Source organism: Canis lupus, chromosome 4 (assembly GCF_048164855.1).
Source record: "Canis lupus baileyi chromosome 4, mCanLup2.hap1, whole genome shotgun sequence".
NCBI lineage: Eukaryota > Metazoa > Chordata > Mammalia > Carnivora > Canidae > Canis > Canis lupus.
Genome location: NC_132841.1, coordinates 40,042,945 through 40,070,671, shown reverse-complemented (window position 1 = coordinate 40,070,671; position 27,727 = coordinate 40,042,945). Strand labels below are relative to the sequence as shown.

General features: G+C 40.4%; 1 protein-coding gene across 2 annotated transcripts in view; it reads left to right on the top strand.

Annotated features, from left to right (window-relative positions):
• The first annotated feature begins 1,927 nt into the window (after positions 1 to 1,927).
• Positions 1,928 to 27,727, top strand: part of CREBRF (CREB3 regulatory factor) — a 54,801-nt gene continuing 29,001 nt past the window's right edge. The window contains exons 1-4 of one of the 2 annotated variants that reach the window (XM_072824124.1): positions 1,928 to 2,061; positions 21,280 to 21,485; positions 23,502 to 23,627; positions 25,525 to 26,611. In XM_072824124.1, the coding sequence (XP_072680225.1) occupies positions 21,477 to 21,485; positions 23,502 to 23,627; positions 25,525 to 26,611 (1,222 nt within the window). In that variant the 5' untranslated portion in view covers positions 1,928 to 2,061; positions 21,280 to 21,476. Of the gene's footprint in view, positions 2,062 to 2,953; positions 3,608 to 21,279; positions 21,486 to 23,501; positions 23,628 to 25,524; positions 26,612 to 27,727 lie in introns of those variants that run through there. The other variant, XM_072824126.1, reaches the window with a different exon arrangement.

Below are 27,727 nucleotides of genomic sequence, written 5' to 3'. Positions count from 1 at the left end.
GTGACCCTGATGTTTCAATTTTAAACCCCAGTTGATATGGAAAATTAGAATGTGGTATGTTAAACCTAAAAAAGGAAATAATGATAATCCTGCTACCTCCTGTGCAGTAGGGAAAATACTTATTCCTTCACTGGATATTGAGACCCTGAGGCATTTTGGAGGATACAAAGATGAGGTTTACTTTTACTTTCCACTTAGGTATCTGTGTATACCCACCTATTAATACTTGTTTAAACAAGTATTTTTTTTAGTGGCAGTTAAACTGTTAAAGTCTAGAATTATCCTTACTTTCTATTTAGCTTACAGTACATCTTCTAAATGAGGTCTTTGAAACAATCTAATAATACTACCATTCATTAAATGCTTACTATATGCGAAGTACTGTGGTAAGTGCTTTATATGAATTTTTCCACTCAATTCTTACATCAACCCCATAAGGCACTTACAGAGGAGCCTCACAGAAGTTAAATAATTTGTGCTGGTTAACACGTGGAAGAGCAAGGATTCAAATCCAGGCTCTTATTCCACCAGTATTTAATGACTGCCTACATGGCAGGCACGAAAGGTAGGGGAGAAACAGGAGGACTAACCTCTGCCCTCCTGAGTTTAGGAGCTTTAGAAGTCTTTCTGATTCCAAAGTCCATGGTTGAGATATTGACACTATACTACTTCCCTAAGTCTGTGCAAACAAGAACCACATTTTAAGATTTTATTTACTCACGAGAGACACGGAGAGAGGCAGAGACACAGGCAGAGGGAGAAGCAGGCTCCTTGCAGGGAGCCGGATGTGGGACTCGAACCCGGGACTCCAGGGTCATGCCCTGAGCAGAAAGGCAGAGGCTTAACCGCTGAGCCACCCAGGCGTCCCAAGAGCCACATTTTTCTAAGGTGATTCCTCGGAAGAGAAAACTGGCATCCTGAGGGAATCTGGCCAAGCATTTCTGTTCTCTAAGCCTCCTTTCTCCATGCATACTAAAGTCCTATTTCTGTTTTGTGCTCAGAAAATAAATTCTGTGTCCTTAAAAAGTATAAAGAACAGTCTGAGAGCATGGGCTGTGGCAGAAGACCTGGGTTCTGGGTCAGCCTGACCTTGAGCAAGTAATCCCTCTGAGCCTTAATTTTCCCGTCTGCAAAAATCGGTATATTACCCCTTGCGTGTGCCTGTAGGGTTAACTAAATGAGACGATGAGCCCAGCACATAGTAGTAGCAAAGGGTCGCTGTTGTCATTTAGTAGGATGAGGGAGCACAAGGAAACCTCGGGCACGTGTGTTATGTGCTCGAAGGTGTGTTTGTCTAGGCGTTTCTAGTAGCACCCTGTTTGTGCAGTTGTGTACAGGTATTCTTTCTCTTAAAGGTGCACACGCAACCTGATTGATCCCAGTATCTCGGGCTTACAAACGCGATAAATGCTAGTTGAACGAACCAATGACGGAAGGCACGGTCAGTCTCAGCGAATTAAGAGGTTCGGATGTGGAGGACCTCGGTAAAGCAGCCGCAACAGTCCCGCTCCCAAATCAGTGCCCTCCGGTCCCGCAGCCCCCCTCGAGTTTCACTGGACCTAGAATGTTAATGCAAGTGGGCATAAACAAAAATATAAATGGGTATTCGGCCACGGCGGGCCTCACCGTGTAGCCGCGAGATCAGATAAACGCCGGGTGGGAGCGCTTTCGTAAACGAACCTGGTCTGCAAACGTGCGTGTGGCTCCGTATCGAAGACGGCCCACGCCCACGCGGCCGCGGCAGGCGCCGAGCCCCCGCTCCGCCCCCTCTTCCTGGTTTTCCCGGCAAGCCGCCCCTCCGGCGTCACGTGACAGAGGTGGCCGGCCGGGCCGAGCTCCTGATTGGCCGGGCCGCAGGGCGCCTCGCGATTGGCCGGAGGCCGGCGGGCCTCCGCCTCCCTCCTCCTCCTCGCCGCGGCCCACGTGAGGGGGGCGAGTCACGCGATTTCCGGGAACCCGTCAGGAAGGACATAAACAAAACAAACCGAGGCAGCATGGAGAGGGGCCGCGGCCCCTGCAGCGGAAGCCGCCCCAGCCCCTGAGCCGCCCCCGCACCCACAGGTGAGCTCCGCTGCTCTCCGCCCGGAGCCCGCCGGATCCTGGGCTGGGGGACGAGCCGGGCGGGGGGCGGAGGAGGGCCGCTGGCCTACGAGGCGGCAGCGCCGGGGCTCTGAGCCGGGCCGGCGCGGGGCGGCTGGGACCAGGGCCGACTCTGGGGGCGCGCGGGCCTCAGGCTGCCGCCTGCCGGTCACGGGGTCTCCGGGTCCCCTCCCCCACCCCCGGCCCCGGCCCCGGCCCCGGCCCGGGGCAGTTATATAAAAGCGCGGGGCGGCGGTAGAGGGGACCCACGGGTGGGCGGCAAGCTAGGCCAGGGGTGGGCAGCGCCAGGCGTTTGCCCTGCCAGGCCGTCCGGCCCTTCACTGCTGCCTCGGAGCCCGGGGCCGTGGCTGCCGGCAACCGGCCTGTCAGAGAAGCGAGCGGGTGGGAGGGGCCGGAGAAGGGAGGGGAGGCGAGGCTGGCGGGGGAGGAGAGAGAGGGGCGTGTGAGGAAGGGCCGGGGCCACGAAGGTTGGAACCGCGCAGGGGAGAGGCGAGGAAGCGCCGGCGGGGGGCGGAAGGGGACCCAGGCAGGGGTGTCTCTGGGGTAGCCGCTCCCCCTTCCCGTCTCCGCCCCAGAGACGGGCTAGAGGGGCCTCCCTCCGGGATTTGTTTATATGTCTTCTCAAAGCAGCTTGAAGCGGCTCGTAGGCGGAGCCCTCAGCGCGGAGTGGCAGGCCGTGGCGCCCAATGGCGCAGGCGGGCCGAGGCTGCCGTGCCAATGGCCGCGGGGGAGGCGGTGCCGCGGGGCCCCCAATTGGTTAGGCTGTGCCGGGGGTGGGCCGGGCGAGGCGGCCATGTTAGATGGGAGGGGACCGGTGGTGGTGGGTCACTGGGAGGGGAGGAGACAGGGCAAAGGGCGAGGGAGCCGGGCCGGGGGCGTTTCGGGTGTCCGAAGGCGAGTCCCATCGGACCAGGAAGTAGCTCAGGGGAGCCAGACCCCGACCCACCGCTCTCCCCTCCAGAGCAGAGGAGGCAGGGAAGTACCGAGGGCAGTCTAGCCGCCCCTGGGGGTGGTTCCTGGGACTAGATGGAGCTCAATCTTTGGATTCTCCCTCTTTCTCGGCCCTACCCTTCCTGACAAACACGGCCGCCAAACCCTGTAATTGCTCTCCTCTAGCCCAAGAAAGCAAACCCTTTTGCTGTTTCTGAGCGGGCTTGAGCCTTAAGAAGGTACTTGGGTAACTAGCGGTCTGAATTTCGGCACAAGGCCTCACATAAAGACAGGCAGTGAGGAGGAAGTTCTGCTTCTCTGGATTTTGCACGGAAAACCAGGACTAGAAAAAGCCGAGAAAGTTGTTAACAGCTGGGTGGGGTTTCCATTTTTTCATCAGGGTACCTTCTAAAGATCGCCCCCGCACTTTCTAGTCCTGGTCCTAGTAGTAATTTGCCCTTCCTGCCTACGTAAATTTGTAGCTCATGTGAATCGACTTCGTAAGAAAACTGAGCCTTGAGAAAATTATTTAGATCTGAAGGTTCTTTTAGGACTTTGTCTTGTGACTACCCTGCAGGTGAGGAATAGGATCAAAATCTGACTGACTGCTTTTTTAACAGCAGAAAATAAGACTTTTATGTAAATCTGGTGATCCGTGGTAAACGGGTTGTCACTTGGTTGTACTTTTAAATTTTTTTTTTTTTTTACCATTTTCTTTTCATCCAAAATAGCTGGGAAAACACCAAAGATGAAGGGGGAAATGGTATGAATATTTAGAAAATCAGTTATTTTACTTTGTTTCCTGATTATTTTGACATCCTGTCAGCCTCATTAAATGCTTGATGTGGCTTTATGATAACATCACTTTGCAACCTGTGACTTGCACCGGTATTGTCAAGGGTACCAGGCTGTTTGTTGATGCACTTAGGGTATCGTGCAGAGGGCATTCAGGAGTTGACTGTATTTGAGAATTTGCACTTTCTCCTGTTAGGTTAACTGGAGAAAAAAAAATCGGTAAATAAATGATTTGTCGATTTCTATATTGTTTTTGACATGCTTGACTCAGTGCTATTAAGAATGATATGTAAAAATATAACCCCTGTTTTTTAATAGACTTTAGTTCTTAAATATAACTTAAACTAAATCCACCATTTGCTTTTAAAGTGTAGTGTGTAGTCAGAATTGACAATTATATGACTTGGAATTAATCAGCAGAGGTTTGTTTCCCTGTGAGTTTTGACTTGGATATTTGGGGGAAGAATTCTCTTTGATTGTATTCAGTAGTTCAATCTTCCAGGCTAGATAAACTCTTAGGCTAGACATAATTTGTCAGGTCATTAGTCTGATGATTTTAAGATAGGAGTTGACAAATTTTTTTTCTGTTCATGGTCAAAAGTAAGTATTTAGGCTTTGTGGCCCATGTAGTCTGTCACAGCTACTCAGCTCTGCAAATTATAGCATGAAAACAACCATAGTATGTTTGGGGTTGTATTCTAATAAAATATGTTTACAGGAACAGGCTGTGGTTGAAGGTTGTAGTTTATCAACCCCTGTACTAAGACATCAGCCACTAGGTTTTAATTACTTAGATGTAAAGATATTGCAGAACATGTAAACGTGCACTTCAGGTAGTAATTTGAGCATTTGTAGAATGTATATTATCTCTTGCCTTGAAGAATTTTTAGAATAAGAGCACATGACAGCATTGTATTATATATATTTTTTTCATTTGTAAAAAGATGTTTTCCTACAAAAATGCTTACTTTTTTTACTTTTTAAAAGTAGGCTCCACACCCAGTCACATACATGACTCTGACATCAGGACCTGAGCTGAAATCAAAAGTCAGACGCTTAACCCACTGAGTTACCTGGGTGCCCCTGGAAAATCTTTTAAAGCAAATGTTGGAATATTAAGTCCTGTTTATTTTATTCAATGCATTCCAATTGAAAATCTTGCTTTTTAAGATATGATACCTAAGAACCTTAATATAGTCAAGGGTAGGGTCTTACTGATGTCTAAAACTACAATTAGTGTATCATTCCTAACAAAACTGTTTACAGCTGTTTGAAGAGATATTAGGCAAATGAATAGTTAATACTATTAGTTCTTATATATAGCATACAGTTGATTTAGAAGCCACACTGATGGTGCCATTGCCTGAGTTGTTTGTAGAATTACCTAAATAGGGTAGGATACCTTTTCAAACAAGATCCCAAAAGATACAGGTTGTTACCCGTCCACTTCCTTGGAAAAATGTGAAGTGGTGCTAATGCCAACTGAAGCAGAGATGCCAAAACATTAAAATATTACATAGGCAAATATTTAATTTTTTCATGGATAGCTTTGTGCATTGTTTCTAGGTGTTAATCCTCCACTTTTGTTGACTTGAACTGGCTTTTAAGTCCAAGCCTGACAGTTGAGAAGGAATATATTGACCTCTTAAGATTGAAAAGCATTATATGGCCTGTTAACCTTGTTTCTAATTCTATTTCACCTACTATTTGTCTGAATTACTGTGGTAATTCAGTTTATTAATTTGTAATGGGAGAGATTAATGATGTTTTCTATCTTTTAGGGATATTGGGAAATTGTCAGTTATTGTATTCTCAAGGTTTTGTACTTTGAATATGCTAATACTTCCAGCTGCTTGGAACCACTTGTCAAATCTCCATTCAGTTTTCTTTCTTTTGTTTTAATTGTCTCTCAGTTTATCTTTTTTTAAGATTTTATTTATTTCAGAGACAAAGAGCATGAGCTGGAGGGGCGGGCGTGGGGGGGGGGGGAGCGGAGTAGAAAGCAAACTACCTGCTAGGCAGAGAGCCCAACATAGGGCTTGATCCCAGGACCATCATGACCTTAGCGAAGGCAGACACTTAACCTACTGAGCCACCCAGGCCACCCCTAAGTTTATCTTTATTAGCGCTTGTACCACAGTATGATACTTATCCATTTATGTCATCTGCCTGGTGAGCCACTTGAAGTCAGATTCTGCCTCTTTATTTCTATATCCCCAGTGCCTCCCCATGTTCCTGACACCTTTTAGTGCTTCATTTACGTAAGAAATTCTTAAATGGATGTATTGTTAAAAACTGCTTATCTGGAAGGTAATAAGTCAGTCCACTATTAGTAGAGATGTTGGGCTTAGAAGGGAGGAATTAATCACCATCTGCTCAAACAAAAAGCCTTCATTTAAAAATTGACCCTTTTCTTTTGAGAAGGTTTATGGAAAAGCTATTTTGATGATGTCTGAAACTCCCTTGAATTATTTTGTCAATTTTTTTCAGATACATTCCATTAGACTTGTTGAATATTCCTTCTAAGCGTGTGCATACAGACAGACACACACACACACACACACACACACACACACACACACAAACCTGCGTTTTGTCCTTTGGATTCGTCATTAGCTCTTGGCACACTTGGATCTCTGAATGTTTGGCAAATGTGAGTGGAACCTCTTATTTCTTAGAGGTTTGGAACAATTCTTCATCTATATAGCAGTGTTTCTCATCTTGGGGGGAGGCACTGTAAAATCACTCTTGTTAATAAGTCTAATTTACCCCAGTGGGGAGGACATGGAAAGAGTTTGTTGCAGGGGACTCTAATGATACATGGTGACTGCAGTACCATCCCATTGCTTTGCTAGCCAAACCTTGTATGGTTTTTCACCAGTTCATGACTTTTCTTCCAAAATCTACATTGGAATGGAACTCTCCTCCCCAAACAACTTTTTAAATCACTCATCTCCCCACTAATTCCCAGCTACTCAGATCATGCTACTATTCTGTCCTTTTAACACCAAGCCCTTTTTTACATCTTTTGTTACAAAGTTGTGTTTTACGTATTGTTGATGTGGACGGTTTCCCATGAAAGCATTATGAACTTGCTGATTTTGTGTCCTCTAGTTTTCTTCAGATTCTTTTTGTACATTTATTTTCTTTAGTATGTAATATTCTGTCTTTGAGAGTTTAAGGTGCTTTTTTTTGTTTTTAGAGGGGAATTTTCTTCTTTGCTGTATGCTATTTTTGATGCAGTTGGCCTTCTCCATTACATTTTTGCCATTCAACAGAAATTTAAAGCATTACAAAAATAAAACTTTCAGGAAAAGTCTTTGGTATGGGGAGGAACTAGGGGTAGGGGCATGTGTAACTCATTCAGAAGATTCACTGTAGAATTCAGTAAGGCTTCTAGCTTACTTGTGTTGTATAAGATGTGTAAAATTTCCTACTTATAAAAGGACTTTACAGTTTTTTGAAATGCTTATTAGTAAGGGTTTTCGTCCTTACTATTGAATCCTCTACTAGAATTGCCTGCAGACTAATAGAGGAAACAAGACCTTGCAGTTCCAATAGTAGGATAATTTTTAGAACAGCACGTTCTGAAAATACGAAAGATGGACTACTAACTCCGCCTGGGAAGGTTGGAGAAGCTTCACAGAAAAGGTCCATTTGAACTGGGTTTTGAAGACCAGTTCTAGTCCAGTCAAGGAGGTGTAAAAGCTATATGTGGGGCACCTGTCTGGCTCAGTGAAGCATGCGACTCTTGATCTCAAAGTCATGAGTTTGAACCCCACATTGGTTATAGAGCCTACTTAAAAAAATAAAAAGGTACATATTGATGTTTAGGGTGGGCTTGGATTTGAGAAGGCTTACGTAAGTAAGTAAGGCGGGGCCATGGAGAGGGGGTAGGTGAAGGAGGAGGAGGAGACTCCTTGGTGAGATTTCCGAGGAAAGGGCTTTTTTTTGTTGTTTTCTTTTGTGTTCTTATCCTACTTCTCCTAGGCCTGCTCTACACTATCAGGTCTCTGGTCTCTTTGTAGCTCTGACTTTGATTAGATGGTCTCTTTTCCCATCATTTTTACTTTTTCTTTTAGTCCTTCATCAAGGCCTGACACACCTCTGTTTTCTCCTGTAATATATCAGTACGGAGGTACTTTTTATTCTGATCTAATGTGTCCCTTGCCTTTATCTCACCTTCTGGTTTCCATCCCTTTCTTTATTCCCTTTGGGTTTCTTTTCCCCTTTTTTTGACTCTGACTTTTCCTCTTCATTTTGCTTTATTTTTTTATTTAGATTGTATTTATTTATTCATGAGAGACAGAGCAAGGCAGAGACATAGGTAGAGGGAGAAGCAGGCTCCCTGCAGGGAGCCTGATATGGGACTGGATCCCAGGACCCCGGTATCACGCCCAGGGCCAAAGGCAGATGCTCAACCACTGAGCCACCCAGGCGTCCCATTTTGTTTTATTTAAAAACAAAAATGTGGGATCCCTGGGTGGCTCAGGGGTTTGGTGCCTGCCTTGGGCCCGGGGCATGATCCTGGAGCGGAGTCCCAGGATCGAGTCCTACATCAGGCTCCCCGCATGGAGCCTGCTTCTCCCTCTGTCTGTCTCTCTGTCTCTCTCTTTCTCATGAATAAATAAATAAAATCTTTTAAAAAAATAAAAAATAAAAACGTTGTTTCACACTGTCAGCTTCTTTACATTTGAATAGCAACGTATGTCTGAGTTGATTCCTTTTTGGGAAATCTTGTGAGATCAGCTTATCTTTGATACCTTTCCCCAGTACTCATTATCCATCTCTATGAATTTCCTTTTATGAAGCATTTTACTTTGTGTTCAGAGATGCCATTTCTCATAGGCTACAGTGCAGAATATAACCACTTGTATGCTGTGTTTTCTACTTCTTATGCATCTTAAAATTGTTACGTGAGAAGATCCAATTCAAATCTTTACCTGAAGTTTTCCCAAGCTTACCCAGGTAGAGATGGTAGTACTCTTCTCGGTAGTTTTAGTGTTTTCTAAACACCTCAGCTTTACTGAGTAGTTAATAATTTACATAAAATAAAGTTCACCTGATTTTTAGTTTTGACAAACCTGGGCAGTCATCTAAAGTATTTCTATAGTCATGATATGGAACACTTCCATCACCACAAAAGTTCCCTCGTGACCCTGCTTCACCCCTGCCCAAATCACTGATTTACTTCCTATTGCTATGGTTTTGTCTTTCCTGGAATTTCATTTAAATGCAGTCATAGAACATGTGTTGTCTTTTGAGTATGATTACTTTTAATGTTAATAATGCTTTTTCGATTTCATGCCATTTCAAGTATCAGTTGAGTACTTGTTATTGTATGGATGTACCACAATCTGTCCATCCATTTTGGGTTTCCTTCCAGGTTTTAGGCTGTTATGAATAAAGCTACTATAAACATTCACGTACAGGTCTTTTAAATACTTCTCTCCTTATTAACTCTCTTTTATTTGGAGGTCTAGTTGCAGAGTGCTTAAGAGTGAAAGTTCTGGGGTTAAACTAGTTCACTAGCAGGCTTTTTGCTGGTGCTGTGGTTTTAACAGTGTCAGTACAGGCACCTCAACTGTAAGATGGGACTGGTGGAGATGGGAGCAAGCTGGAGAGCACAGGCCAGTTTAAAGAGAGAGCTCATTTCAGCTCAAGGGATCTTGCTGGGAATATGTACCCAGTGATTTTCTTTTTTCCCCAAGAGAGTGGCATTTGTTAACAGGATTCAGAAATTTTATATGAAATTTCCAACTGAAATGCTGGAAGTTAAAATTTAAAATACCAGTGTGAGCGGAACAAACCCCTTCTGTAGGCATCAATTCGTGGCTTAGCATAATGTGTTGCTAGTGGTCCAGCCACTCAAGTTAAAAAACTAAAGAATTGCCATAAATGAATTTTATTCTTTCCTCTGATAGGCAGGATATAAGAAGTCTGAGGGGAGGATGGGATCAGGTTCTTGTTACTTTTTGTACTTTTCCTCTAATAGCTGCTGATTCCTTTCATGGTTCCGTTTTCCCAACAATTGGGGTAGTAGTCCATCTCTTTTTTCTGGTTTATTGTGAATCCTGTTGAGACAAGTACAGTATAAACTTTGTGTTTGTATTTATTAGAAACTGTGGAACGTGTTACGGATATGAAAGATAAATTTTGTGTAAGTTCATTCCCTTAGGCTACCAGAATCTCTCGTGAAACCAGTATAACTATAAAAAAGCTATATGTAGTTGTTTGAACAATTAGAGCCGTAATCTCTCTGAAGAAGCCCTTCCCCCTTGTAATTTATTTGCCAAGTCTTTTTTTTTTTAAGAAAAAAAATTTTTTTAAATTTTTAAGTAATTTCTGCACCCAGTGTAGGGCTTGAACAGTCACAAACCCGAGATCAAGAGTCACATGCTCCACAGACTGAGCCAGCCAGGTACCTCTTCTTGCCAGTTCTTTATTGTGTACAGAGATGACTAGTTTGCAGCTTTATGAATTATTTTGTGAATCCAAAGATTCTTTTTGCTGATTAAACCAGCATAATTGGTATTGACCCTCGTGAAGCCAGGACTGGGATGTTAAATCACCTGTGTTGCCTACAGATTCCTATCCACCCTAGTTCCAAGCAGTTGAATTTTTGTGATAATTGAGTGTGGAATTTAGACAATCTAGGATTCTGAGTCTTACACTTTGGTCGCTGCAACACTCCAGGAGTATGTTTATAACAAGGAAGGAACCTTAGAATAAAAAATAGCCCACAATTTATTGAGTATCTCTTTTGTTTCAGGGCACATATTATTGTGAATCACAAAATCCCTGCAAAGTAAGACAGAGAATTCTTGTATTTACAAGTAAAAGAAGGCAAGTAAGAATCCAGGATAAAATTCCAAATACTCATAATGCAGAACCTTTTATCTTTTATCTAGAGTTTGCTTCTCACAGAGCAATCCTTTAGGATTATCAGAGCCAAAGAGGCAGCCATCCTTTCTCAGTGTTGAAAGAAATGACTGCAAAACTGTTCACAACCACTTTGTAGCCTTATGCCCATAACCCATGTACTAGCTGTTCTGTAGTCCTATGCCAGTGGTATAGCCCATTTCACACAATGGGAAGGAATTTGAAGAAGATTTCAAAACTGTTGTGTATATTTTTGCTAGGTTTGAAAAGTCAAATCTGAGAAAGGAGAGAGGAGACAATAAAGTTAAAGGGAGAGCCTAGATCTCTGATAACAGCAGTGCTGAAGATGCCTGGGTGGCTCAGTGGTTAAACAGCAGTGCTGAAGTTGTTAGGGTACGTCCCAAGTGTCTTGGGAAAGCTATTCCCCTTGAATATTCCAGTATGGCTCAAGTGTGTTTGCTTGCACCACTGTCTGTTTCTATGCTGCTGTCTTTAACCCTGCTGTTCTTTTTTTACATTTTGTAGATTTCTGCTGAACAGCTCAGAAAACTAAATGATTCTTTAAATTTTAGTGTTTAATCTGCATAAAATATTTTGTTTTGATTAAAAATGGGGGTGGGAAGAGAGGGAACAGTGTGTAACATGTATCAGTCCCAATGCCTGGATTCAGTTGGTTTAAATAAATTTTAACCCTATTTCTACTACTCTCTCCTCACTAGACAAGAATTCTCTCTGAGAATTCTGAGTCTTCAGAATTGACTGAAATTCAAATAATGCTTTTCCTGGAAGTCTAAAAGACAATTCAGGAGCACAATTTTAAGTGTTTTTATCATGTGATACCACAGTGGTTCGAGACTCAAATTAACGTGCTAACTACTAGATAATTCCAGAGCACATAAAAGGTCCTTAATAAATACACAGTTGACCTTTGAACAATATGGGGGTTAGGGGCACTGACCCCCTCCACCTCCATGCAGTTGAAACTCATGGATAATTTTTGACTCTTCAAAAACTTGACTAATAGCCTGCTGTTGACCAGATATGGATAACCAGATGTTATCCATAAACATTTGGCTAACATATATTTTGTTTATATTATATACTGTATTCTTACAATAAAGTAAGCTGGAAAAAATATTAAGAATCATAAGGAAGAGAGCATACATGTACAGTATTATACTCTACTTACTGGAAAAAATCCACATACAGGTGGCCCACACTGTTCAAACCTGTTATTCAAGGGTCAGCTGTATACTAAATGACTGACTTCTTTGCAGTGTCCTCTTTGTATGTGAACAAAGTTGCACCTCTGACTCCTCCTTATCCAGAAGGACCTGTGGTCTTAGAGGATTTCCCACTGGTCAACTATTGTGTGGATTCCTGTGCTGGACAAGGCATTGCTTTTAGCACTGTAGTGAAATAGAGATGGGATGTAATGGTTGTTCTCAAAAAACTTTACAGTCTAGTTAGTAGTGGAGACGAGATTAGGGAGGAGGAAAAGAAAAACCATTGTGAGCAAAGGCATGAAAGGCTAGAGCCTCACTTTTGGAAATTCTGAGTGGAGTGAAGTGGGATAGTAAGTACCTCAAGGATTTTGGTGGGATTGTAAGATCAAGCTAATATTAGAGTTATAGGACAGTAGTGGAAAATAGACTGGAAAGATAGTTTCATTATATCTGAGTATTTTGAACATTATCCAAGAAATCTTTGGGAGTTGCTGAAAACTTATAAGCACAGTGCTAATACGAAGTGGTTGTTTAGGGAGAAAATGGAACATAAGAGCTGGAAAGAGAGGGGCTGGCGAAAGGAACATCTGTAGGGCAATTATTGGAATGGTAAATATAAAATGATGAGGTCAAAGTAAAGGTTGAGAAAGTGGGAAGGGCAAAGACAAATACATGCACGTGTGCTGAGTACAAGGTAAGTTGCCAGCATATCTTTGTTAAAGAGAACTGGCATGATTTAACAAAGTGTTGGGGGAGGAGAAAGAAAAAGAGTCAGGTTTGAGATCAGTGTTCTAAGCCTGGATGTCTGAGACATGATGTGATTACTGACAGAATGGAAATGTTTGAAGAGAGAGGTGGCATGCTGTGTCTGAGGTCATGCTATTTGAATAACCATGGAAATACCTGGTTCTCAGGTGGCAAGGCTCTGTGCATTCATGCATTTAGATTGAAGATGTAGATTTGGGAGTCTTCTGGAGAAGAGGCACTGCAAGTAGAGATGGTCTCTATGATAGGTTTGCACAGAGGCATTTACTGAATGGTCTCAGATAAATCTCTTATCCTTGCTGAACTTTTTTTGTTAATGTAAAAATGGTTGGGCAGAGGGTAGGAGATAGCAGTGATGCTAATATGTACCCTAACTACTACTCCCAAGTTTTTTTTTTATCAAATGACAGGGCATAGCAGTGTGCCTTGTAGTCTATAAACAGTGATACAAATATAGACTGTGAATATTTTGTTGCCAGTGGTAACCAAGTGTGGCTGGGGTTAGAAATGCATTCTTTGGTTCTGTCTTAAACTGTCCCATGCTCTTACTCTTTGCTCCAAACAACTTAATTGACAAGTATCAATGCTGCAGGAAGCCCCTACTGTTGTGTAATTGATAGTTTAAGAAATAAAAAGTATCTCTTCCTGTTCAACTCACATTGATCCGGACTCCTGTTTTAATGCTCTTTCTTTTTGGTTCCCAAAGAGTTTTAACTAAGCTCCCATATGTTGTCTTTGTAGGCAAGAGATTAAAGTTGGGCAGAAGCCTTTGGAAAGGAATCAAATAAAATTCTGAGAGGTCTTATGTCTTCCTCCAAGATTGCATTCTAAGGAGAGATATTTTTGAGATTCAGTATCTTTTCTTAGCTCTTCAGGAGTCTCAGTAAAATGTAATTATTTTGTTTAATTAAAGGTGGCAAACCTAACTCAACCCCCATATTTTTAAAACTTTCTTGAGTGTGAAGATAAAAGGGGACTATTGGATTGACCCAAGGATAGAGAGTCCACAAAGCAGTATGGTAAAAGGATCATTATCTGCTTATAGTGTGATGATGAGTACTGCTTGGCTAGGAAAATCATCTTTTCTCATCTAATCTGAGGGAAAAGATATGTCTTCTCTCTCTTTACCTTCCTCTGTCTTCAAGACCTGCAGTAGCAGGGTTTGGAAAATAAATAATGGGGGGTCTTTTGCTAATAATTCCAGACAGAAACCATAATCATCTAGTTTGAAGTGTATTTACCTATTTTCTATATTTTGGAGTCCAGAGAACTGCTGTTGAAGGGTAGCGAACAGGGATTCACTTGGAGTTGTGTTCATAGGATTTATATCACATAGTAAAGGGAGAATGTGGCACCCACCATTCACCCAGTGTGTACCTTGCATGAGCAGCATATACTTCCTCAGTGGTATAGGGATTTGTGGATCTCTGATTTCTGCTCTGCTATGAACCAGGTAGTGGCTTGATTCACTAAACATCTGAAAAACTATTGTTTAGTAGAACTATTTTGTTTACTGTTTTGCTGTGTCCTTTTCAAAAGGAAAGGAATTGTTGAGTGGGATATAAGAAGTATGGCAGGATGGGTTGAATGTGGCTAATGGGTCCTGGTCAGCTAAGGAACTTGGGCAAACTGATAAACTGTCTTTCTTGCCAAACAGGGGAGCTTCTTGGTGTATATATACATACCGTACAAACTTAAATTGCCAAGTCAGTGGTCTTTCCTCCCTTCCCTCCCCTCTCTTCTCTTTCATCTTTACTTGGGGATTAAGCCTCAGGAAAAATTATTTAAGTTTGAGGGTCAGGACAGTTAGCACATCTTACAACTGTGGATCTGGTACAGTTTAAAGACAACAGAGAGAGAACCCAGGGAGTCTGCACACATGAAAGAAATGATGAGCAACAAAGATTATGAAAGATCAAAATAAACCATAGTATGTGAACTATATAATGGTATAAATGTGTTGGTATTTCTTACCTCAAAAAATTTTTTTAATGTTTTTCATTGTAAAGTTTTTCCATTGAAACCATTTTTGAGGGTCCAGTTCAATGGCATAGGACACTGACAATCTTGTTTAACTATTTCTAGAACATTTTTCTCATCCTAGACAGAAACTCTGTGCCCATTAAACAGTAACTCTCCCAGCCTCTGGTAACCTCTGTTCTACTTTCTGTTCAGTGAATTTCCCTATTCTAGTACCTCATATAAAGGGAATCATGTAGTATTTGTCCTTTTGTGTCTGGTTTATTTCAGCATAATGTTTTTAAGGTTCATCCATGATCAGAATTTTATTCATTTTTATGGCTGAATAATGTTCCATTGTATGTATTACCATTTTTTGTTTAGCCATTGATCTGTTAATGGCCACTAGGGGTGTTTCCACCTTTCAATTATTGCGAATAGCGTAGCTGTGAACATGGGTGTGCATGTATCTGTTTGAGTCCCTGCTCTCAGTTCTTCTTCTTTTTTTTTTTTAAAGATTTCTTTATTTATTCATGATAGACATGGAGAGAGAGAGAGGCAGAAACACAGGAAGAGGGAGAAGCAGGCTCCATGCCGGGAGCCCGATATGGGACTCGATCCTGGGACTCCAGGATTGCGCCCTGGGCCAAAGACAGGTGCTAAACCGCTGAGCCACCCAGGGATCCCCCTGCTTTCAGTTCTTTTGGGTATATACCCAGATGTGGAATTGCTGGATCATATGATAATTCCATGTTTAGCTTTGTGTGAAACTGCTAAAGCGTCCCAGCTGCACCATTTTATTTTACATTCCTACCAACATTGCACAAAGGTTCCAGTTTTTCCATATCCTCCTCAATATCCTCGACGTGTTATTTTCCAGTTTTTGGATAATAACCATCCTAATGGGTGTGTCAATTTTTTTTTAACATCTATTCTGATGAACATTGGGTGACTCAAAAGTGCTGCTTACTATTGTGAGGAGCCAGTTCCCTTAAGCTAACTAAAAGGGAACAGTGCCCTAAGCCAGTGCCATATAAAAGTGGAGCTGTAGGGATTTTGGCCATCGTATATATAGTATCTGCTTTTTCATAAGACATTTTCATTTATAAATTGGTTTACATTGTTCAACCTTTTAGAAACATGTGGACTCTCAGAAATCAGCCGAATCCCTCAGATTCAGAAGAGGCAAAATTTAGGGGCTCTTGGATGTGTTTAAGCTGTCTGGGGCACTCTAGTTAGTTCTTGGGTTTGGCTTTCAAAGTTTGGATTAGTAGTTTAAGCAGTCCAATGGATGAGGTTTTGTAAAAGTCCTTTGGCCTTATCTATCCTCTTACTTCACCTTTTACCTTGCCTAATGTACATAGTAAGCCTCAACAAATTTTTAAGTGGAGAACCAAAAAAACAAAAACAACAACAACAACAAACAAACAAAAAAAAAAAAACAGGAAAGGACCTAGTAAAAAAGGTTATGAAAGGTACTGAGCTGTGGCCATCTTCAAGTGACACCATTGCTGCTCATAAATCAGTCATTTGCTCCATTTCATTTGTAGGGGAGGAAAACTTCCTCTTTTCTCTTTTGGCTAGTCTAATATAGTTAAATTAACACAAGACAGATTAACAAGAGAAAAAAAAATTAATTTCGTATATATGGAAGCTCATCAAAATATGAGATTCAAAGAAATGACCAAAGCCAGCAGCTTTTATACCTTTTAGACAAAGAAGCAATAAGAGTTAAGGATTGACAAGACAAAAAAAAAAAAAAAGAATTGACAAGACAAAGATGTTTGGGCTTGGGGTAGCAAATTAATGAAGAAATAACAAGGTTTATTTATACAGTCTTCTTGGCCCTGAATTGCCTCTCTGGTGGTAAGGATGCCTTCGTCTCCCAGGTGTAGAGGAAGGCACATGGGGAAATTTATTTCTTGTTTTCAGGGGGACAGAGGAGGGTCGGTGTCTTTCTTGGACTAGCTCTTTCTTCAGTAACTTCAATTAAAAACAATATGCCAGGGTGGCATATTTTGGGGTGGCCTACGCCAAACTGCATCACATTGTTTCAGAGAGAGCTAGTTTTCTGTTAATATTTTCCTGTGCCTAGGAGAGCTGCTGTTGAATAGTTTTGAATGAGCCAACGTGCAGAAAATCTGTTGACAAATATTCTGATAGACAACAATCTTCTCTCCCTTGAATAACCTGTAAAACTCTATTGGGAACTGATGAGCCAGAGTTGTGAATAAAAGGAATTCATGGGGTACCTAGGTGGCTCAGTTGATTAAGTGTCTCCCTTTGGCTCAGGCTGTGATCCAGGGCGTGCTGTCAGCAGGGAATCTGCTCCTCCCTCTCCCTCTTTGCTCTCTCTTAAGTAAATAAATCCTTTTTTTTTTTTATAAAGGAATTCATAACTAGGGGAATTAATTTAGCCTTTCCTTTAAGGTGTTGTGATTTTGTTGTCATTGTTTTAAATAGCACTAGTCTTGAGGCCTGCTTTTGAGGGCAGGGTAGAGGATTTTAGAATCCAGTAAGTTTGGGAAATTCTATCTCCTCTAGCTACCTGCTGGTGATTTATAATGCACATTAGCATTCTAGCATCTTAAGGTTTGCAAGAAGTCCTGCATAAAGGCAGAATATCAGTTTTAATGTGTTTTCCAAACTTCATAACCCTTTTTGTTGAATAGCCATTTAACATTTCTTGAAACAAATATTTCTTAGATTACAGATTGGGAAATGAGACCATTGCTTTTAAAGTATATAACTTTAGTATCAAAGCTTTGAGTAACATATGGGTATTCTTGAGCCCAAAGAAGTGTGAAGGCATCCTGATAAAAAGCAAGTGGTTACACTTGTTATTTGACCATCTAAACATTAATGTACTCTTTGTATATGTTTCCCTGGTATAGGAGATGGTTTGGGAGCAGTATATCATTATGGAAGATTCTGTAAAATGGTAATTGCTGTAGAAACCTTTATTTTTTCTTTCCCTTCCATTTCTGGGTGGGGAATTTTGTTCATGATTTTTTCTTTTTTTTCTTTTTCTTTTTTTTTAATTTTTATTTATTTATGATAGTCACACACAGAGAGAGAGAGAGAGGCAGAGACACAGGCAGAGGGAGAAGCAGGCTCCATGCACCGGGAGCCAGACGTGGGATTCGATCCCGGGTCTCCAGGATCGCGCCCTGGGCCAAAGGCAGGCGCCAAACCGCTGCGCCACCCAGGGATCCCCTGATTTTTTCACAATAAGCATATAGAATGATACCAAGCATTTTGGAAAATGGGTGCAAAACCTTGGAGATAAAGATAATTGGTTGTGATCTTGGCTCATTAGTTTTAGAAAATGAAAAGACCTTCTGTTGGGGGGAGAATTGGCCCTTCCCCCATCCTGTTTGCTGCTACCTGAAAGCCTGAAAGAAGCAACAAAGGACCCTTAACTATCCCAGGAGGAAAAAAAAACAAAAACAAAACAAAAAAAAAAAACTATCCCAGAAGAATGTGCTCAACTCTTTACGTGGTGGATACCCTCTCTTTGGGAATTGGTGTCTTTAAAACACTTAACCCTGTTGCCAATAGCTGTCACGGATGTTGAGTTTCTGAGATGGACTAGCTGTGGATCAAAAGAAAGCATTGGCAAAATATACCTATTGATAATAACCTTTCAAATTTATTTTATTAGTACATCCTAATTTAATATCTCATTCAATTCTCATAACATCCCTGTAATATAGTTAGAGGAGAATAATTATGATTCTTCAATTGAGTGCTAAGGCATAAATTTAAATAACTTGCTCAAATTCATAAGGCTGCTTAGTTTTAATTATGGCATCAAAACTGGATTCCAGGTCTCCTGTCAAGTGCTACAAACAAGTGCTCTTTTTGCTGACTGCATTGACAAATTAGTTTTGATGTTAAGCGTTTAAATAAAAATTTAAAGGTTTCTCCTGTTATGCAAAAGCAGAGGGCTCCTATGAAACCTTTCGTAAGTGGAAATGGCATAAAGCAGAGAAGCACTTACCATTAATTATGTGTAAAAGTTTTGAGCATTCCCAGGCCAGAGAATAACCTCTCATAGGATTTTATGATACCTTAGGATACATCTTGCTAACGTATGCACAAAACAAATCTAGATAAAGCCCAGATGTTCAGAGACACAGTTCAGAGCTGTTGCAGATTTGTACTGAGATGCTGAGTGGTTCCCAGGGAAGGAGTTGAATGGGGCACCTGCTGCTCTGCTTGGGGTCTTGTGCTGCCTCTGTAAGGGTCCAATGCACAATGTACGTGTAACACTATTTTCATAAAAATAAAAATCCTCTTTGGATTTCTTTCAGTTAGCAAAACCAGGTACCAATGTAGATCTTTGTTAAAGCAAAGTGGTGTAACATGAACTTCAAAAGTGGGGTTACCTGTTTTGCATTTTTATTTTATAGTTTTATGGCTTAAAATATTTGGTGCCTAGGGCAGCCCGGGTGGCTCAGCCTTTTGGCGCTGCCTTCAGCCCAGGGCATGATTCTGGGGACCGGGATCAAGTCCCGCGTTGGGCTCCCTGCATGGAGCCTGCTTCTCCCTCTGCCTGTGTCTCTGCCTCTCTCTCTGTCTCTCCCATGAATATATAAATAAAATCTTTTAAAAAAAATTTGGTGCCTAGAAAACTAGTAATAGTTGTGTTTTCTTTCGAGAAATGAGAAAATGAGACTTAAAAAGATTGACCTACCCACTGTGATATAGTTTGCAAGTGAGAGCTACAACTAGAACTTGGCCATTTTTTTGTAGTGTTTTGATAAACCAAGCTGTGGTAGATGGTGTCTTTAGTTGATGGCAGTAAGTATTTGTTGAATAGGATTTAATCTTTTCTTGAGGCTTCAGCCCTGTTTCTTAGTAAGGGTAAACCTCATGTTTTAGAGAATATCAAACTTTTTTCCCAGATCCAGGTTATAGGCCAGGATTATATTGACCCACTTCACTGATTGCATCACTTGAGTCATATACCTTTTTGGAGTCTAAGAAATAGGTCTAGAAAAGGCAACCCACTGGAGCACCTGGATTGTTCAGTCCATTAAGCATCAAACTCCTAATTTCGGCTCAGGTCATGATCTCAGGGTTGTGAGATCAAGCCCCACGTCACTTAAGATTCTCTCCTTCTTCCTTCCCCCACCCCTTAAAAATAAGAAAGAAGGAAAAGGCAACTGACTGTGTTACTCACAGGAATCAAGGGAAGAATCAGAACTGAGATTATATATCAGCAGTAGGACCAAGGCATGAGACTGCGTAAGACGGAACCAGACCAGAACTGGCCTTTGGCAGGAGCCTAGACTGTGGCATTGGATTGAGATGCATAGTTAAATCTGTTTCTAGGCCCAGGATAGGCACTTGATGGTGTTTCCTAGGCTAGAACAGCAAGGTAGGAATGACAGCCCACCAGAGGAGTGAGCCTAGCAAAGATCCAGAAAATAGAAATGGCTGTCAATTTATTAATCTAATTAAGTGGAACAATTATTGACTCTCTTGTTGACAATCTCTTGTTCTGCAGAGGCCTTTGAAATTGATGCAATGTACTGCTCTAACCCTCTCTAGTCCAGATGTGATACGTATGGAGCAGTTTGGTTTAACTTGGCTTTTTGCATCAATCTAAGAAACAATACTGCAACTAGCCTGAATGAGAGCAAGGTGTTGAGTGTAAGACAGTGATTCTCAAATTTTAGAGAGAATCGGAATTGCCTAGAGGGCTTGTTAAAACATATAACTGGGAGAAACACTCCCAGAGTTTCTGCTTTAGTTGGTCTGGGCTGGAGCCTAAAATTTTGCAATTGTAACAAAAACCAAGTTGTTGCTGGTCCTGGGATCACACTTTGAGGACCACTAATCTAGGAATAGATGATGAAGTGGATATAAACTGTTTAGTTACTCTTAATTAAGGCCTTCACAGAGGAGGGAAAAGGGAATTAGCATTTAAATTTAAGTTTCTGCCACAATTAAGACTTTGTGCTAGGTGATTTGCCATCATTACTTAATCTAACCCTTAAAACCCTCTGCAGATGGAAATTTTCCTATTTTCCCCCACAGCATAAACATGTTAAAAACTTACTGGAATAATTCTTACTTCAAGGACAGCTTTCACTTCTAACTTAAAGCATAATGTTGCATATGCCATTATGAATGTGATTTAATGCAGAGGATGTGTTAAATTCCATTGTTGGCTTTTAGATGTTTATTACTCTTCTTATAGATTTATAAGAGATACAAAATGTAGATTAGTTTTGTAGTAATGATTATACAATAGATGGAATTAAGGGTTCAGACATACTTTCTCATATAGAACATAAAGTGAACAAGAGCTTTACTCTAACATTAGGTATAATACATCTTTCAGATCACAAGAAAAGATAAGCCTCAGTTAATTTTGTCAGGGTGTTTTCATTCTTTTTTTAATGTTGCCAATTGATTATTGACCTGTCCATTTTAAGAAACAAATAAAGAGAGGAATGATGAATTTCAGAATAGTTGATACTAAGAAATGACCAAATTCTTGAGATTGCAAAGATAAGACTCCTTTAAAGTGTTCTTTGTTAATGTCATTTTTGAAAGGTCAACTTTTTAATGGTGTTCAGTGAAGTTACTTTGTGCTCTTGTTTGACAGATTCACACAGAAATTTTTAAAAAAGTAAAAAGCAAAAGCAGCGATCCAAGCATTTGAATTGAAGGCATTCCGGGAAAACCTGCCATTTATTGTGAAAATCGTCTTTGATCTTGAAATTAAAAGTAAACCTGGAAAGGAATTTACAAACGAGGAAAAAAAAAAGTTTGGGATCGGACTCACAGGATCTGGGCTTGGAAATGCCTCAGGTAAATCATACAGAGTAGGTGCAAAGTTTTATATTTTCCCTACTGCAGAAAGTCAATACCACTGGTTCTGTAAGTTCTCTGAATCTTAACACAACTTGACCAACTCCCTTTTTAAGACATTTTACTTCTGATCTCAGCTATTTCTGAATATGTGTCCTTCCTTCCTTTGCTCTCATTTCCTCTTTTGCTACAGCTTTGAAATTATTTTAATGAACTTGACGCTGGAAGCATGTTGAATGCGAAGTTGTTTAGAAAGGGGGCGGATCTGCTGGCTTTATGGAGGCTCACCCAACTCCCCTGAAAATTAATTTGCCACAGAAAGCCCACTTCCATCTCCTTGTCTACTTCTGATTCCCAGTCATACCTTTCCATTTATGCCTACTGAATTTAAAAGTAGTTAAGAGGAAATAGAGATTTCAACCTTTCTCTTTCATACACATACATATACTATATATATATATACACACACACACACATTCATACACACACACACCTACAAAAGATTACTAAGAATGATTATATCTATTTATATTATGGTAACTACTTTGAATCGATCAGTTCTGGTTTGAGGCAATCATTGAAATAATAAATGAAATCCTGTTTGTCCCCACTGCACATCAGATTTCTTCCTGTCTTCCTTCAGTGGTTAGCTCTTACCCTCTTCCCTCTTTGGGTTCAGTGCTGAGGAGAAACCTAGAAATAAGGAGAGGACAGGAACTCTTAGGTAGCTTCATGTAGAGCCAGGCAGAATTATGCCTTGAGCACAGAAAATAAGCAACTTGCCAGGATTTTCCAGTGGCTCAGAGGTAAAGAAAGGGGATTTGCTAGCTGATATTAAGAAGACCAGTGGCCTAGCCTCCACCCCAGTCCCTGGGCCAAGTAGACTACACATACTGATTTAGAGCTCTTTCCCATTCAGCGCTTAATTTCCTATTTATGGAATACTTGAAGCTAGAGCTATAACACTCTTATTTTGAGCTTGTGGCTTGATAGGGTTGGGGAAAATCAGAGAAAGAAAAGAATGGGTTGGGAAGTACCAGTGAGGAAAAACATTATAGGAGAGTGTGTAAGAAGGCCGGTCTGTGGTAAGTAGAAAGTATATGAATAGGGAAATGTAAGCAAATAGACGAATAGAATTTTTTAAAGTTTCAGCAAAAACTTGCAGAATAAGAACAAAAGGGCAAAGAGGTAATTTTTTATTGCTTTGCAACCTCTTCCTTCATCCAAGTTAGATTTCAGAGTGAGGCCTTTCACTTGTTTGGGTTGCTTTAGGAGTGTGGCCTGGCTTTCCCTCTGGAGTGATTTATATAGATGTTGAAATGGAAAAGGGGGATGGCGAGAAAAGGGGCATCAACTCTGTGTGCCAAGTCTTTTTTCCCTTATTTATTACAAAATGAATTATAACCTTTTTCTGGGATCAAGATTAAGGCTATTGAGCTCATGCCAAGTTTCTGGTCTTACCAGTAAGATTTTTGGATATTTGGCTGATCCTATCTCCATCACCACATTCCTGGAGACATTGTTTGCACTAGAGGTGCCCAAATTGTCTTCCAGCTTGTTTGGGGAAATAAGACCTTAGACTCACTTAGGAGTACAGAATAAGACCAGCTTGCTATCTCTGCAGACCCCAGGAAATAGGGAATTCTCCACATTGAAGAGTTAGAAGAAGGAGTGGTGTTAGAGATGGATTTGAAGAAATGTTCTATAGCTGAATAAAGTACTCATTCGGTATTGAACGCTGATTCTAGTGGCTAAATAAGTTTTAGTTTTTAGAAGTTAGGTGTTAGTAACAGTTGCCACTATTTCTTTTTCTGTTTTTAATGCATCTTCATTATTTTCCTAATTTAAGTTCACAACTTAATGCTAGTTAAATATCTCAAATGTGCTAAAGAGTAGAAAATATACAGAATTGTTGTGAAAATAATAAATTAGTAGGTGTGGGAGCAGGGCTTATGTGTAATAAATTGGCCTTGGAGTAGGCTTTAACTTTCTAAAGTTAAAATCATTCTGTTGCAGCCTAGTGTAAGCGGAATGGATCCGCCTTTTGGGGATGCCTTTCGAAGCCACACCTTTTCAGAACAGACACTAATGAGCACAGATCTCTTAGCAAACAGTTCAGATCCAGATTTCATGTATGAACTGGTAAGTAGCATTTTCTTGGATTCTGCTTTAATTGATTTGGGGTAAAAATGTTGTCATATACTTGTTTTTAATTTATGAATGCCTAAAAAGAAAAAAGAATGTCAAGCTTGGTTCTTGTGACTGTCAGCCTAGTAATTTTAGATGGCTTTATGAATGCATTGAAAATAGTAAGAGGAGTGGAGGGGAGGTGGGTGAGGGGGTGGGTGAAACAGGTGAAAGAGATTAAGAGTATACTTAACTATGATGAGTACTGAGTAATGTATAGAATTGTTGAATCACTATATTGTACACCTAAAACTAATATAACAGTGTATGTTATTTATACTGCAATTTAAAAATGTGTATATGATTATACAAATAAATATGGTATTTTTATATACATGTATGTGCACATACACGTAAGAAAAAATGTGAGAGGAAAGTATATCTAAATATCTTCAAGTCCAGTTTTTGCTGATGAGGATGGGAAGCTGTCTTTTTTGATATACCTAACCCCTAGAGGACTCTTCAACGGAGATATTTAGAAATGATAACACTGAGCAAAGCATATAACACAGAGAATGTGAGGTAAAAATAGCAATTCCAAGTAGTATACTTATCACTTATTCTTTTTTTTTTTTTTTAAGATTTTATTTATTTATTCATAGAGACACAGCTAGAGAGAGAGGCAGAGACACAGGCAGAGGGAGAAGCAGGCACCACGCAGGGAGCCTGATGTGGGACTCAATCCCGGGTCTCCAGGATCACACCCTGGGCTGCAGGCGGCGCTAAACCGCTGCGCCACCGGGGCTGCCCCCTTATCACTTATTCTTAAGAAAAATAGACACCTGCGATTCCTAAGAACATTTAAAAAATAACTTTAATTATGGCTTAAGCAACATGGAAGTATATGAAAACTGAATCATTGAATTGTACACTTAATACAATTTTGTGTATTGAATTTTGTGGTCTGCAAACTGTACTTCGTTAAAGCTGTTAGAACACACACACACACACACACATATGCAAAAACTAAACAAGAATAGCCCCAAATAAATGGAAAAATCAAAGCGGGACAAAACAAACTGGAAAAATGAAAATTTCCTCATTTCCTTCCTGAACCTCCACCTTCTAAACCTATTCCCCAAAGATAAGTACTCCTAACAGAGTTTTTCTGTTCATATATAAATATATGAGTATTTTAAATTGGATGACACATTCATAGATACAGTATTCTGTAACTTAATCCTTTTAATGTAAAGACATATGGTGAGCAGCCTCTCATGCTAGTACATTAGACTGCATTCTTTACTGCATTCTTTTTAATGGCTGCACAGTCTCACTGACATTTTTTAAATCCTATCTCTATTCATGAGGCGTATCACACTCCTGAGGAGTATTGTAGTTCCCATGCCCAGGCGTTGTTAACAAGGGCTTACCAAAGATCTTATCCTTCTGTGATGGAGTTTCAACTCTTCTTTGGTTTGCACTTTGCCTCTATATTTCAGTTCTCACTTAAGAAGACAGATTCTTCTGTGATTAAGGTAAGGTCTTCATTATTTGCTTTGTAATTGAAACTTATTTCAAAGGAGATCCCCAAATCCTTCTAAGTCAAAGATCAGGAAATGTAAACCTTTTTCAGGAAGAGTGTTTATAGTAAAGTTCAAGAGCCCTTGATATTTAGACCATACCTAAGCCTCTCAAGGGACATATTTCTCTCCCCCCCCCCCTTTTTTTTCCTTGCCCAAGGAAATGATATTATATGGACTGGTAAAGTGACATGTAAATAGCCTTTATCTTAAAATAAAACAGAACAGAGGTCAAGTAATGATTTATCAATTTGGTACATGGGTGTGAGGATGGAGGTGAATATTTCTTTCCTAAAATATGGTGTGTAATTTTTTTAAACTTTTCTCAGGATAGAGAGATGAACTATCAACAGAATCCTAGAGACAACTTCCTTTCTTTGGAGGACTGCAAAGATATTGAAAATCTGGAGTCTTTCACAGATGTCCTGGATAATGAGGGTGCCTTGACCTCAAACTGGGAACAGTGGGATACATACTGTGAAGACTTAACAAAGTACACCAAACTAACTAGCTGTGACATCTGGGGAACAAAAGAAGTGGATTACTTGGGTCTTGATGACTTTTCTAGCCCTTACCAAGATGAAGAGGTCATAAGTAAAACTCCAACTCTGGCCCAGCTGAATAGTGAGGATTCTCAGTCTGTTTCCGATTCCCTTTATTACCCTGATTCACTTTTCAGTGTCAAACAGAATCCCTTGCCCTCTTCATTCCCTAGTAAAAAGATCTCAAACAGAGCAGCTGCCCCTGTGTGTTCTTCTAAGACTCTTCAGGCTGAGGTCCCTTTGTCAGACTGTGTCCAAAAAGCAAGTAAACCCACTTCAAGCACACAGATCATGGTGAAGACCAACATGTATCATAACGAAAAGGTGAACTTTCATGTTGAATGTAAAGACTATGTAAAAAAGGCAAAGGTAAAGATCAACCCAGTGCAGCAGAGCCGGCCCTTGTTGAGCCAGATTCACGCAGATGCAGCAAAGGAGAATACCTGCTACTGTGGTGCAGTAGCAAAGAGACCAGAGAAAAAAGGGATGGAGCCTCTTCAGGGTCATGCCACTCCAGCTTTGCCTTTTAAAGAAACCCAGGAACTATTACTCAGTCCCCTGTCCCAGGAGGGTCCTGGGTCAATTGCAGCGGGAGAGAGTAGCAGCCTTTCTGCCAGCACATTGGTCTCAGATTCATCCCAGAAAAAAGAAGAGCACAATTACTCCCTTTTTGTCTCCGACAACTTGGGTGAACAGCCAACCAAATGCAGTCCTGAAGAAGATGAGGAAGACGAGGAGGATGTTGATGATGAGGACCATGATGAAGGATTTGGTAGTGAGCATGAACTTTCTGAAAATGAGGAGGAAGAAGAAGAGGAAGAGGATTATGAAGATGACAAAGATGATGATATTAGTGACACTTTCTCTGAGCCAGGTATGGCAATGCTTGGAGGCTTACCAAACTGACCTTTCTCCTATTGAGATATCGATGGTTTCTTTATCTTAGTTTGGGGATTCAATTCAAGATATTCAATTAATATCTTGGCTCAGATATATAATTGCTTTTTTTCTATTCAGGCAGTTCTAAAATAATCACTTTTGCTCATATAGTGATTCATAGGCTGATTCTTCGAGGGCTTCTTAATTTATCTTATGTTAAGGGACTTAATTTGTTACTCTCTGAGAAGCTGTGCAAAGATGCCAAGAATTGATCGATTAAAAAAATGTTCTATTTATATACATGTCCCTCTATTATAATTGAGGCAGGTTAGGAGTGCCCACATGGTAAACCAAGTAATGATGGTTTATATTACTCATGCTTATAACCAACAAGGCCTACTTAATGAATAATGTAAAAAAAGCGCTTTTTCGTGTCTGCCATCTTTCCATTCACACAGTATTTTTCCATTTAAGAAAAATACATGCTGTAATTTAATGAGCATGAAGGATACTCTGCTTTATTTATATACAGTACATATAAATAAAAGGGAAAAAGAAAATGAAACTTGTGGGAACTGGTTCACTTCATTTAGCATTTACATGCTTGGGCTGTTGCCACTGTTGGCTTGTGCAGTATTTATGAAAATGGTATTGCCAAGTGGCACACAGTTTAAAATGCAGAAAGAAGCGAAGATCTTCAAATTTTTAAAAAAGTTATTCAAAGTTTTCTTCAAAATTATTTTCTTCAAAAATAGTGTTGATGCTGTAACTTGTACGTAAAAATAAGTTATTTTTAAAACCTTAGAAATTGTCAGAGACCCCTTTTGTTATAATTACTGGAATTTTTGGCAGTGTAAAGATTGGTATTTAATTTTCAGAAAGGTTTTTAAGGCATAGTAGCTATATTGTAGCCAGTAAAGTACTACTACTGCTGAAAGACTTTCCTTTAGTGAAATCTATTACACAAATGCTTAGATTTGTGTCTTGGACACAATCAAGTTGTTTGACTTGGGTAGAGTTTCAAGTACAGAAAAGGTACTTTAATCTGGTGGAAAAGGGCTTATGCCTTTTTTTGGTTTACTTTAGAACTCTAGATAGAACAATTATTTTC